Source organism: Mus caroli, chromosome 16 (genome assembly GCF_900094665.2).
Source record: "Mus caroli chromosome 16, CAROLI_EIJ_v1.1, whole genome shotgun sequence".
Taxonomy (NCBI): domain Eukaryota; kingdom Metazoa; phylum Chordata; class Mammalia; order Rodentia; family Muridae; genus Mus; species Mus caroli.
Genome location: NC_034585.1, coordinates 91,256,465 through 91,267,849, shown reverse-complemented (window position 1 = coordinate 91,267,849; position 11,385 = coordinate 91,256,465). Strand labels below are relative to the sequence as shown.

General features: G+C 43.9%; 1 protein-coding gene across 1 annotated transcript in view; it reads left to right on the top strand.

The window, feature by feature from the left end:
- The window catches only part of Dscam (DS cell adhesion molecule), a 577,624-nt gene that overhangs the window by 496,817 nt on the left and 69,422 nt on the right, over positions 1–11,385 (top strand). Inside the window, exon 20 of the mRNA XM_021184771.2 lies at positions 477–610. Coding sequence (XP_021040430.1) covers positions 477–610 — 134 coding nt within the window. The remainder of the gene's footprint in view (positions 1–476; positions 611–11,385) is intronic.

Here is an 11,385-nt window from a genome sequence, read left to right as displayed (position 1 = left end):
CCCTCATCCCCAACCCTCATCCCTGACCTTACCCTCACCCCTACCCTCATCCCCACAGCCCCTCACAGCATGACAGTTCACTTGAGGACAGGAAGATTCTGACACTTCAAAGGACTCTGACATCCACTGTCTCTAACCCTTCGTCTCTCTTACTAAGGGGCCTGTCCCATCTGCCAGGTCTTATGTTCTTTTCTCGCTGTCTTTCCCAGTTTCCCTCAGGCCTTGGAGGAAGTGATATAGATTTCCTAGTTGTGACTGGGCACTCTACAAACGGTGCCTTGGTTGCCTTTTTTAAAGATCCTATCTCCAAATAAAGTGTTAGGGCTCAGTGTATTGATATGGTTCAGTTATGAGGACACACTGGGACCCTGGACACTGGTGCTAGACCACTAGAACAGTCTCTGGGGGGAGAGAGTGTCACCTGGGGAGCCATGGGAGGCTACATTCCACCCTGTGACTAACCCTGGATTTTCCAGTTCCAGGTCCTCCTGCCGGTGTCAAGGCAGCGGCAGCCTCGGCCTCCATGGTATTCGTGTCCTGGCTGCCCCCACTGAAGCTGAACGGCATCATTCGGAAGTACACAGTGTTCTGCTCCCATCCCTACCCTACCGTAAGTGGCGAATAACTAATAGCTTTCCCAGCATCTCCCAGGACCTCACTGAGGATGCTCTTCCCTCGCCTCCCTCCCACTCGGCCTTCTTGGTGTTTTTTCTTGTCATGTTGTCTCCACACACAGTGCAAAGTCCTCATTTGCACCTCCCTCCAGAAGACTCCTGCTTTATTACGTGGGGCGCGGGTGCTCGCCTAGAGTCCTTGTTTATCTGGCAGCTTCCCAGGCACTGCCAGCGGCTTAATCAAACTCCGAGTGCACAGGCCGTAATTGTGCCTTAATTGATAGTCAGTGGACAGCACCTATTGATTGCACTGCTAGGCTCCGCATTAAATGTCCTCCTTTCCTCCCTCCTTCTCCCCCGCATGCCCCAGCCCACCCTCCTTCTCTGCCCTAACCCACACTGAGAAAGCACTATGGGGCTACCCCTGCTGCGCAAGGCAGTGGGGATCTGTGCCCTCTACAATAGCGGACACAGCCTAGTAAAGGTGCCGAGGTCAGAATACACACCATTTAAAACTGGGCTGTTTATTATCACTACTGTTTATGATGCTGGATAATAACTATCAACTTAAACTTTCCATGGGCAGATACCAAGGCGTATCAGAAAAAGAGGGAATTTTGGAGAAAGGAAAATATAAAAAGAACGATTTTGATTTACAATGTTTTCACAGAGATTTTTAAGGCACTGTCAAAACGAAGGAATCGTGCCTAATCCATCTTTGTATCTATCTCCTGTTCCTGGCATAAAACTTAAAAACATGTAGAAGGCTATGGAAGTGGTTCAGCTGTGTTTTGTGCAACCGGGTTGGGGAGGGCTGAGATTTGGTCCCCAACACACACACACACAAATAATCCCAGCTCTGGAGAGGCAGAAATAGCTATCTCTTTGAAACTTAGTGGGCATCCAGTCTGGCTGAGTATATGTGTTACTGTGTAGGGTTTCTATTGATATGTACTGTGAGCAAAAGCAACTTGGGGAGGGAAAATGGCTTCAACCTGTGCATCAGGCCTTGTGTGTGCTGCCGCTATCTCTGAGTTCATGTGTGCATCAGACTTTTGTGTCTGGGAGACTGTTTTCTTAGAGTTGTCTTCCCCTCTGGCTCTTACAGTCATTCCTCTTCCTGTCCCACAAAGATCTCTGAGCCCTGAAGGAAGGAATTTGATAAAGACAGTCCACTTAGGGCGGAGGGCTCTAAAGTGGAGCACTCTCTGTCACGCTGTCCAGTTGTGAATCTCTGTGTTGATTATTATTTAGCTGGGTAATGTTCGACTTGCAGAAGTCTCAGGTTCGAATATTAGCATCCACATAGCAGCCCACAAACACCCCGTGACTCAAGTTCCAGAGGATCTGCTGTCCTCTTCTGGCCTCCAAGGGCACCAAGTAGGCAGGCGATGCACAGGCATGCATGCATGCAAAGCGCATCATCAGGATGTTCAACCTGAGGGAGGTTGAACATTGCAGTGACCTGTGGGTATAAAATATGTCATCAGGAGTGGCTTCATTGCTGTGTTGATTTTGCAGAAATGTAGTTGGTTTTTCCAGGACCCATGACATATCTAATCTCATGTTATCGACCTCATTAACAGGATCAGGTATGGGTTCCATCTCAATGGGTGGTTTGTTAATTCGGTGACATTTGTTCCACTGTTAGTTACCTCAGTGGGCATATCTCGCAGGCAGGTTGCTATTGTAGCTCACAGAGTATATAACCAGGTGAGAGTTATGTTTCTTTTCTCCTCCAGGAGTGTTCATTTTCTTTTTGAGACAGGAACATTTCTGCTATGTGTAATAATGGACAGCAGAGGGCAGCACAAGTTCTGGTCATTTTTCTTGTGCCTCAGTCTGGTGTTTTCATGCCCCCACCCCTTGAAATGATTTCATAGTTGAATGTAGAACATGGGAAGATAAATCAGGACATGGTGTGCCCTCTAATTTGATCTTCTCTTTTGAGTCCCTTGGCGTAGCTCCTCGGCAATGTGTCCCCCGCCCCCCAAGATCCCTAGCACAGCTGTTTCTCACAAAGACCTCCTTAAAAAGAGGTGTTTGTTCTCCAGTACACATAACACCTATTTAAGAATAGGCAGCTATATCACTTTATTCTCCCAGTTCAGATCTGCGAAAGACAACATCACTAGAGACCTTGGATGTAGCCAGACATGTCGCATTAACTGTAAATTAGCCAGGTTTGTTCTCCGGCTGTTTAAAAGCAGACCTAATAAAACATTCATCCACCTCAAAAAGCCCAGGAAATGCACTGAGACACTAGCTGTCCAACCAGAGAGAATGACAACACAGCCCCCAAGTTCTGTAATCGGAACCTCAGGATACCAGCTATACAACAACAACAACAACAAACAAACAAACAAACAACAATAACAATAACTCAACACTATTATGAACAATAAAAACCCAGAGAATTGTGATAACTTTTAAAAGTCTTATATTAGGGGCTAGAGTGGTGGCTCCCTGGTTAAGAGCATATGCTTCTCCTGCAGAGGCCTCAGGTTCGACTCTTAGCATACAAGTAACAGCCCACAAACACCTGTGACTCAAATTTCAGAGGATCTGATGTCTTCTTCTGGCCGCCAAAGGCACCAAGTAGGCAGGAGGTCCTATCACCTGAAGCTAAGTCCACATTTTTATATCTAACCCTGACAACCGTCTAAAGAATTATTGTATTAATTATTATATTAATTCCCTGAGAATTGTGCATAATGTATTTTGATCATAGTTGCTCCCCAACCCAACTCCTTCCAGATCTATTCACTTCCTCCCTGCCCACTCAACTTCCTGACCTCTTTTTTAAAAATCCATTGAGTCCAATTTGTGCTCCAGATACTCCCGGGTGTGGGCCCAGCCCCTAGGGTGTGATCTACTTACCAGGGGCCACACCTTTAACAAAAATTGTCTCTCCTTTTCCCAGCAGCTACTACCTATTGTCACTAGCTCCTCAGATGCAGATGGGACTTTGTGCTAGGATTTTGTCTGGCTTAGGTTACATGCTGTCCCAAATGCTGCAAATTCGTATGGACAAATGTCAGGTCATGTCAAGAAAACATGGTTTCATTACAATTATCTACTACCTCCGCCTGTTAAAGTCTTTCTGCTTTCCTTTCCATAATGATCCAGCCTTGGGAAGACTGAGTGTAGCATATATATCCCATTGATGGCTGGGCATTTTGCAGTATCTCATTCTCTACACAACATCCAGTTTGTGGGTCTCTGTGTTAATCAACATTTACTGCAAGAAGACATTCCTCTGAGGAAGGTTGAAAGATTCACCAATCTACAAGTACCACAATAAATTATTAGGAATCAGTATAATACTATGCTTATTTATCAGAACAACAGCAGTAGGTAGGTACTCCCCTAGGGCATATAACATATCTAGCCACAGGATTTTGGCACCTCCAGCTGTGAGTTCCATCTTGTATAGCACTGGTTTCCTAAATACTAACATCCTGAGCAAGAGGCCACCTGTATGCCACTTCCAATATGGCAGACCCAGCTCAACCTCATTGCCCCACCATTCCTGTTTCCTGGGGTTGTTAATATTCTAACCACGTTCTTATCTTCCAACTAGAATCCAGACTTAGGTTTGATTACTTCTCTACCGCTCCTTATCAGATTGGCCGATTACCAAATCATTGATTCCTCTGTTTAACAAATGCAGGAAGGAATAGAACACCACCCTACACCATGCACTGAGCCAGGCTCTGGACTCATGCCTCAGCAGAAGCTGAAGTATTCTGCGTGCAGCCAGGCTGTGCATTAGCAGCTGTGCCAGCAAATGGCTTTCCTCTCTCTCATGCTCAGGGACACTGTGAGTTGGTATCAACTTAGCTCTATGCTCCATTCACTCGAGAAAATACCCAGGCAGGACTTATAACAGAAGAAACAAATTACAGAAAGATTGATGAGGGGGATTAAATGGTTCTCCCGAAATCACTGGCCAGATATCACTTAGAGTCTTACCCACTGGGAAAGGCCTTATCTGATGTACCTTCAGAGCATGTTCACAGAACTCCCAAGGAAGGCAGAAGGTGCCAGGGCAGGGATCTGTTCTGTGATGTGTAGCCAAGGACGATCCAGCACCATTTACAGCACACTGCAGTGTGCAGGAGCACAGGTGAAGGCTGTCTCCTCAAACACACGCCAGAGCCAGATTCTTGGGAAATAAAAGACACTGTTTCCTGGAAAATCAGGAACAAGAACAGATGTGGATCTGGGGAAAACCTAAGTTGGTAAAGCAATTGGGGGTCTGAGGTTTGATCCCCAATACTCACATAAAAAGCCAGGTGATGGTATGTATCTGTAATCACAGAATTGGTGGTTACAGAGAGATAAAGACAGGAAGATCCCAGGGGCTGACCAGTCTAGTGTAAAGGCTGAGTATTAAGTCCTCATAACAGGCTGTTTCACAGAAATAAAAGATTTCCCAAGGACTGCCACCAAAAGTTGTCCTCTGGCCTATACAAACACATGTTCCATTCATATACATTCATGTGTGTATACCCGGACTTTACACACACACACACACACACACACACCCATACACACACGCATATGCACATACTCACACATACACACACACATATGCAGACATGCACACACAAAGGGATTCTAGGCAGAGAATGTAAATCTACTAAGCACCATGGCACCCTGGAAGTTCTCTCTCTGCAGAATCTTTGTAAATGATGGCCCTGGCCCCTACCTTCAGTGACATACATTTTAATAAATAATATTTATACCAGTTACTTCTAATGAGTACCTTGTGTGAGAGCTACCCACCCTACTGCCACCCTCACTTAACTGAGTCTGAAATAGAGACAGCACAGCTGGCAATCATTGTCTAGCTTCACCCTGAAGCCTCTGGTCTTTCCTGAGAAGTCAGCCTCACAAGCTTCAGTGTTCCTCTAGCAATGGTGTCCAACCCACAGTGCTGCAGTATTGACCTTGTGCTTTAGTGCATGTGACAATCTGAATGAGAATGGTCCTGTAGACTCATGTTATTTTAATGCTCAGTCCCCAGTTTGTGGAACGACTTGGGAAGGATTGGGAAATGTATATCCTTGTTAGCAAAGCTGTGTCACTGGAGATGGGGTTTGAGGCTTCAAAGGGCCAAGCTATTCTCAGTTTACACCCCTGCCCCCTGTTTTCTCTTTTCTGGTAAGGATATAAACTCTCAGCTACTTCACCAGTGCCATGCCTACCTGCCTGCTGTTGTGCTCCCTACCATGGTGATCATGGACTCTAACCCTCAGGAACACTGAACCTTAACTGACTCTTCATTCTTTATGTTGCCTTGGCCATGAATAATAAGTAAGACAGGGCTCTACATGGGCATGGCTCAGATTCCACTCCTCAAGTAGAGGAGGCACTGTTAGTCTCTGAGATACCTACCTAAGAGATAACTGGCTGATGTACGCTTTGTAGGTTATGGCTTTGACTCATCCAAGGGAGGCTAAACTGAACAGTATCTTTTCCTCACCAAGAAGGAAAGCATCCTGCAGACACTGGGTGCTTTCTGCGCCTGAGAGATAAAAACTACATGCCCAAGCCTTTTCGTGCCTGGCATGGAATCACTCCTTCTTTGTTCTTCCACAGCAAGCTTACCTGTGGGCCCCTTTATTTTCAGATAGCCAATCTAGAAACTATGTTGACATCCCAAGTCAGGCAAAGAATAGATCTTTGTGCTTCATTTATACACCTGTAATTTACCAAGCTCGCAAGACCTTTGTTGAGTTTTCTTCTTGGTACAGACATTTGCCGGGTCCCCTGTACTCATGGGAAGGCACATAGTTCTAACCTTTGGCATCCTCCCACTGAACACGGGGCTGTAAGAAACCTGGAAATGTTTTATAGAAGCAAAGACACATATAATTGCACCAGTCATAAGAAAACAATTCTAGTTTATAAAAACTCTTGAGGACTGTATTCTGGAAGCTTCCTTGTAAATTCCTCTGTGCTACCTATCCAATTCTAATGGATATGATTCTAAGTCTTCAGTACAATGTTTATGCTATAGGGGGTATGTATTGTATGTGCACATGCATGTATGAGTATGTGTGTGTGTGTGTGTGTGTGTGTGTGTGTGTGTACGTATTTGTAGAAGCCATGGGTCAATGTAAGGTGACTATTTCCCTCTATCTTACCTATTCTTTCTTTGTGAGAAAGTCTCCCACTGAACCCAGATCTCCCTACATAGACTATTAGTGACTTTAGACTCCCTTATTAAACCATTAGAGTGACTGGCCAGTGAGCTCCTGGTATCTATTCTAAGGTCTCCCAGTGTGGGGATTGCAGATATTACATGCATAAGCCTTGTGTGGGTGCCATAAATTAGAACTTGGGTCCTCATGCTTGTGCATCAAGACTTTTACACACTGACCTGTATCCCTGGCCATGTGTTTTAACTAGAAAGCTCATCCTTCAGAAATGGATTTCTTGCCAAGCATTGTGGGAGCTCAGAGGAGGCAAGGACAGGTAGAAGCAGGCAGATCTCTGTGTGTTCAAAGCCAGTCTGCTCTACATGTCCATGCCATCCAGGACTACATAATGATACCCAGTCTCAAAAAAATGAACAAATAGACAACAAACAAACAAACAAAAAAAACCATCTTTTCTTCCCCCAAATCCAGCCAATCACTGTGTGATCCTTCTGTGGAGTCTGTTTTGTAGTCTTCTTTTCAGATGGTCATCAGTGACCCTTGGTGCCATTAGACATTGTTGAAACATCCATTTGCCATGATACGTCAGAATGCTGAACAAGAAGGTCAGGGATTACCTTGTCTGTGGGATTCCCAAACCCAATCTTATGATTTAAGAGTCAAGAACAAAGTGTGCATGCCAATGGCATCTGTGGAGAAGCAAGCCTAGGAAACCTCCTCGGAAGCACAAGATCATGAGATAGCTCATCCAGCCTTTGAGATGGGCTTCCAACATTAGTTCTTCAGTGTGGCTTGTACTCGGCCTAGAAGGCTGTATATTCTAGCCTGAACATTCATTTCCTACAGCTTCCTTTATTGCCCATGGGCTAGGATGCCCTTTAAAAAAATCAATTTAATTTTTAAACAAGTTTCAGGTAACGAGACTTGGAGTGTGCCTCCTTCTGTGTCAATGACACCATCATGTACTAGTCAGGCCTGAGGTCTGTTTGCAACAGCAGGAATCAAATAATACCTTCCATTGTTGTCACTGTCCCCTGAGCCCATGGCCCATGGCAGGACTCTCAACCTTGTCTCGACAGGCAGGTCTAACATTGTCATAGCTTCATGCCCTAGACATGTCTATCTGTTCATTATCACATTATGGCCATCACCATAGTTTAGCTCAATTAAGAGTAATAATGGAAATCCATACTAGCCCTTTTCATTGCTATATATTATGCCTAGATTGTTCTCATTACTCATAATAATCATCACGGAATTTCTTCCCTTCTGGGAGAAGCTGCTTGTCGCTAAGCTTGTGCTTTGTACAGAAGTCACTAAATGGGTGACAGCCATAAATGAAACTAATAGTACACCTTTGACAGATAGGTAATTAGGGTGGCAGGTGCTATGACAATGGAGTCAGGAGAGTAAAGGAGGGCATGTGGTTACAAAGAACCTAGGAAGGGAAGAAGCTGTCAAGTCAATTCTAACGGGACAATGACCTTGATTCTAGGCAGTCTCTTTCATGTTCTTTGTAGATATTAAGTTTAATTCACTACCAAGGATAACAGCAATTCTTTTTTACATTTGAAAGTCTAACAAGTCAAATGTGTTGTGTTTGGAAGGCTCTGTAGAAAGCTACCAAGAGTTACGTGTATGGCTTCACAGATCCAGTGACTTCAGGAAGACACAGAGGGACACAGAAATGGGTCAGGGTGACACACTCACCTTTAATGTTAGTGTTACCATGACTGTCCACATGGCCTCCTCAGCCTCCATGGCTTCCGAAGCTCTTTGTGCTGACTGTCATTTACGGAGATGAAAGTGGTAAAATAAGATGCTGATTATATCAAAATTAATTATACATAGGATTTTTAAAAATCTCAAATCCATCCAGCTAACTTCTATCCTGATTGGAATGCATGCCATTTCTCCACCTCAAAACAGGAAGGCTTTCATGCTATGGGAGTGTTGTTCATAGCTCCTCCATTAAGGCAGCTACTGGGTTCTGTACTTTGCTTTAGGGAAGGCTTTTCTTTCTTTCTTTCCTTCTTTCTCTTTTAAGTCACTGCTGTAGAGCCATGAAATCCGAGCTCTCTAGACTTTAGAAACTAGAAGTTAATTATCAGATGTTATGCCTTTTAAAGTACCCCATTTCTTTGACAGAATTGGTTTTTCATTAAAAAGTTAATTGAAATGTTTTTAAGTGGGATAATTTTTACATCCAACAGGCAGGGCAAATAATTCAGTCTGAGAAAATTGTGACATGGCAGCTATTCCGCACACAGCATTTCCTTTCAAACTCTGATCATTTCTGGGTCATCTTTAAACTCACCTAATACAACTAGCACTTCCTTGATAAGTTCTATCCATTAGTTGGTGGGTGCTGACGCCACGAAAGGCTGAGGATTGGAAAGAGTGCCTAGAGAAAAGGCTGAGCCGAAGCTGCCCTCCCTTCCACCCCCGGTAACCTTGGCTCCAAGTGCTGGCAAGACCAAAGCCCATGGTGGAACAGAGGAAAAAGCCATAGGAGAATAATAAACTAATGCTACAGAAGGACCCTAATGGAAGAGTAGAGATTTTCCTAACATCCAGTAAGCTAAAGAATAGAGGAGATTTGGAAATGAATTCGGCATCTGTTTCCATAAAATCTGTGATTACAGGAACTATCAAAAAAAAAAACCTTTAATGTCCTTCAATGCAGCTTATTTTATGTTAATTGCCTGTAAAGAAAAAAAAAGTATCCTACACACAAAAAGGAAGCCGTGATAGCAGCATCCAGAAGTAACTGTGAGTGAAGGCAGGCAACAGAGGCCATTCCTAAGACTGACACTGACACACTTAATGCAAAATCCTTCTGGCAACTCTACCGTCTTTCAGAGACTAGACAGCCTAGTTGTACAGAGACTCAGGACTCCACCCAGGAGGCCTAAATGCAGAAAGCTGGAATGGTTGAAGTATCTGCAGTTGCTTGGACATCACACAATTTATGGATTTATCCCAACAGCTGAATTTTCTAGGCTGGACAAGATTGGGGAGGTAAACATGTCAAAAGTCCTGTAAAACTCTGCTATAAATATACATTTAAAACAAGCACATGGAACTGCTATCCCTCCATCCCCAGACGCCTTGCTGAATATTAAGTCACATCCTTACTTATAATAGGGAGAGTTTAAAAGGGGAACTCTGAATGGCCTTATTTCTGGATTCCTATAAGAATTTCTCAGAACCCTGTCATGCCTCATTCTTAATTAACCCACTGTGTGCTGCATCATGGTCTTAACCTAGAATCTACAAAGCTGGAATAAACTCAGTAAATGGTCATGAGCTCAAACTGAGTGATTACAAGTTGGCCATCCTCACCCACACACGGAACTTTGTCACTGGTTCCCTTGCGAAGCTGGGAGGCTACCTGTAGTTACCTGTGGAACTCAGAAGCAGGTGAAGCCTACGAGAGACAAGACAGCAAATTCAAGAGACAAACCAACACTTTGCTGCAGAAAGGGACTCTGATGTAGAAAAGACAGAAAGGGACTGCTGACTGATCAGGTGCAAGACAATGATTGTTTTTATTTTGCTTTTTAACTTTTTGAAAAACAAATTTAATACACTATATTTTGATCATGTTTTTCCCTCCCCAATTCTTCTCAGATCCTATCCTACCCACCCAACTTTATTATATTCTCTCTCTCTCTCTCTCTCTCTCTCTCTCTCTCTAAAACAAGGAAAAACAGAACACATGCAACATGCTCCCCAAACAGAAATCATGATCAGCAAGCAAAACCCCACATGGAGTCATGCCTGACAGGGTCCCAATGCTTAGAGGAAGAGGTGAACACAGGCTCCCCCACCTCTAAGGGAGAAGCTGTCTTGATCAACAGCTGCTAGCAAAGGGAAAAATCAGTTATCACCAGTGGAGTCTCACTTGGCACCTTGGACAGGACTTCTAAAGTCCTTTCCTCTCATAGACTGAGACTTGCCCCTTTCCAATTTGCTATTTTGTTGGTTTCAGACATTGAATCTTACCTAATAAATAATTTGGTGCTAGAGATGGCCTCCTTTTTTTTTTTTTTTTTTTTTTTATTATGGCCTCAGTTACATACCAAGTGAGTTTGTCTGAGGCAAACAGGTGTAGCCCACAGCTAAGGGAGAGAGGTGTGAGCCTCCCACTCATCTGTAATTAAGATGAACTCTGAACACACCTCATACTGAAAATGGGCAGTTTCCACCCATTTCTTACTCCACATAGCCTACTAGGACTTCCAGACTCGGTGTCCCTGTTAAAGGAATTGAATGGGGACACCTGGAGTATAGAAGGAGATGCAGGGGCTGGAAAGATGACTCAGTGGTTAAGAGCACTGACTGCTCTTCCAGAGGTCCTGGGTTCAATTCCCAGCAACCACACGATGGCTTAAAACCATCTGTGATGGGTTCCAATGCCCTACTTTTGGTGTGTCTGAAGACAGCTCATATACATAAAATAAATAAATAAATCTTTACAAAAAAAAAGAAAGAAAGAAAGAAAGAGAGAGAGAGGGGGGGAGAGAGAGAGAGAGAGGAAGGAAGGAAGGAAGAAAGAGAAAGAAAGAAAGAAAGAAAGAAAGAAAGAAAGAAAGAAA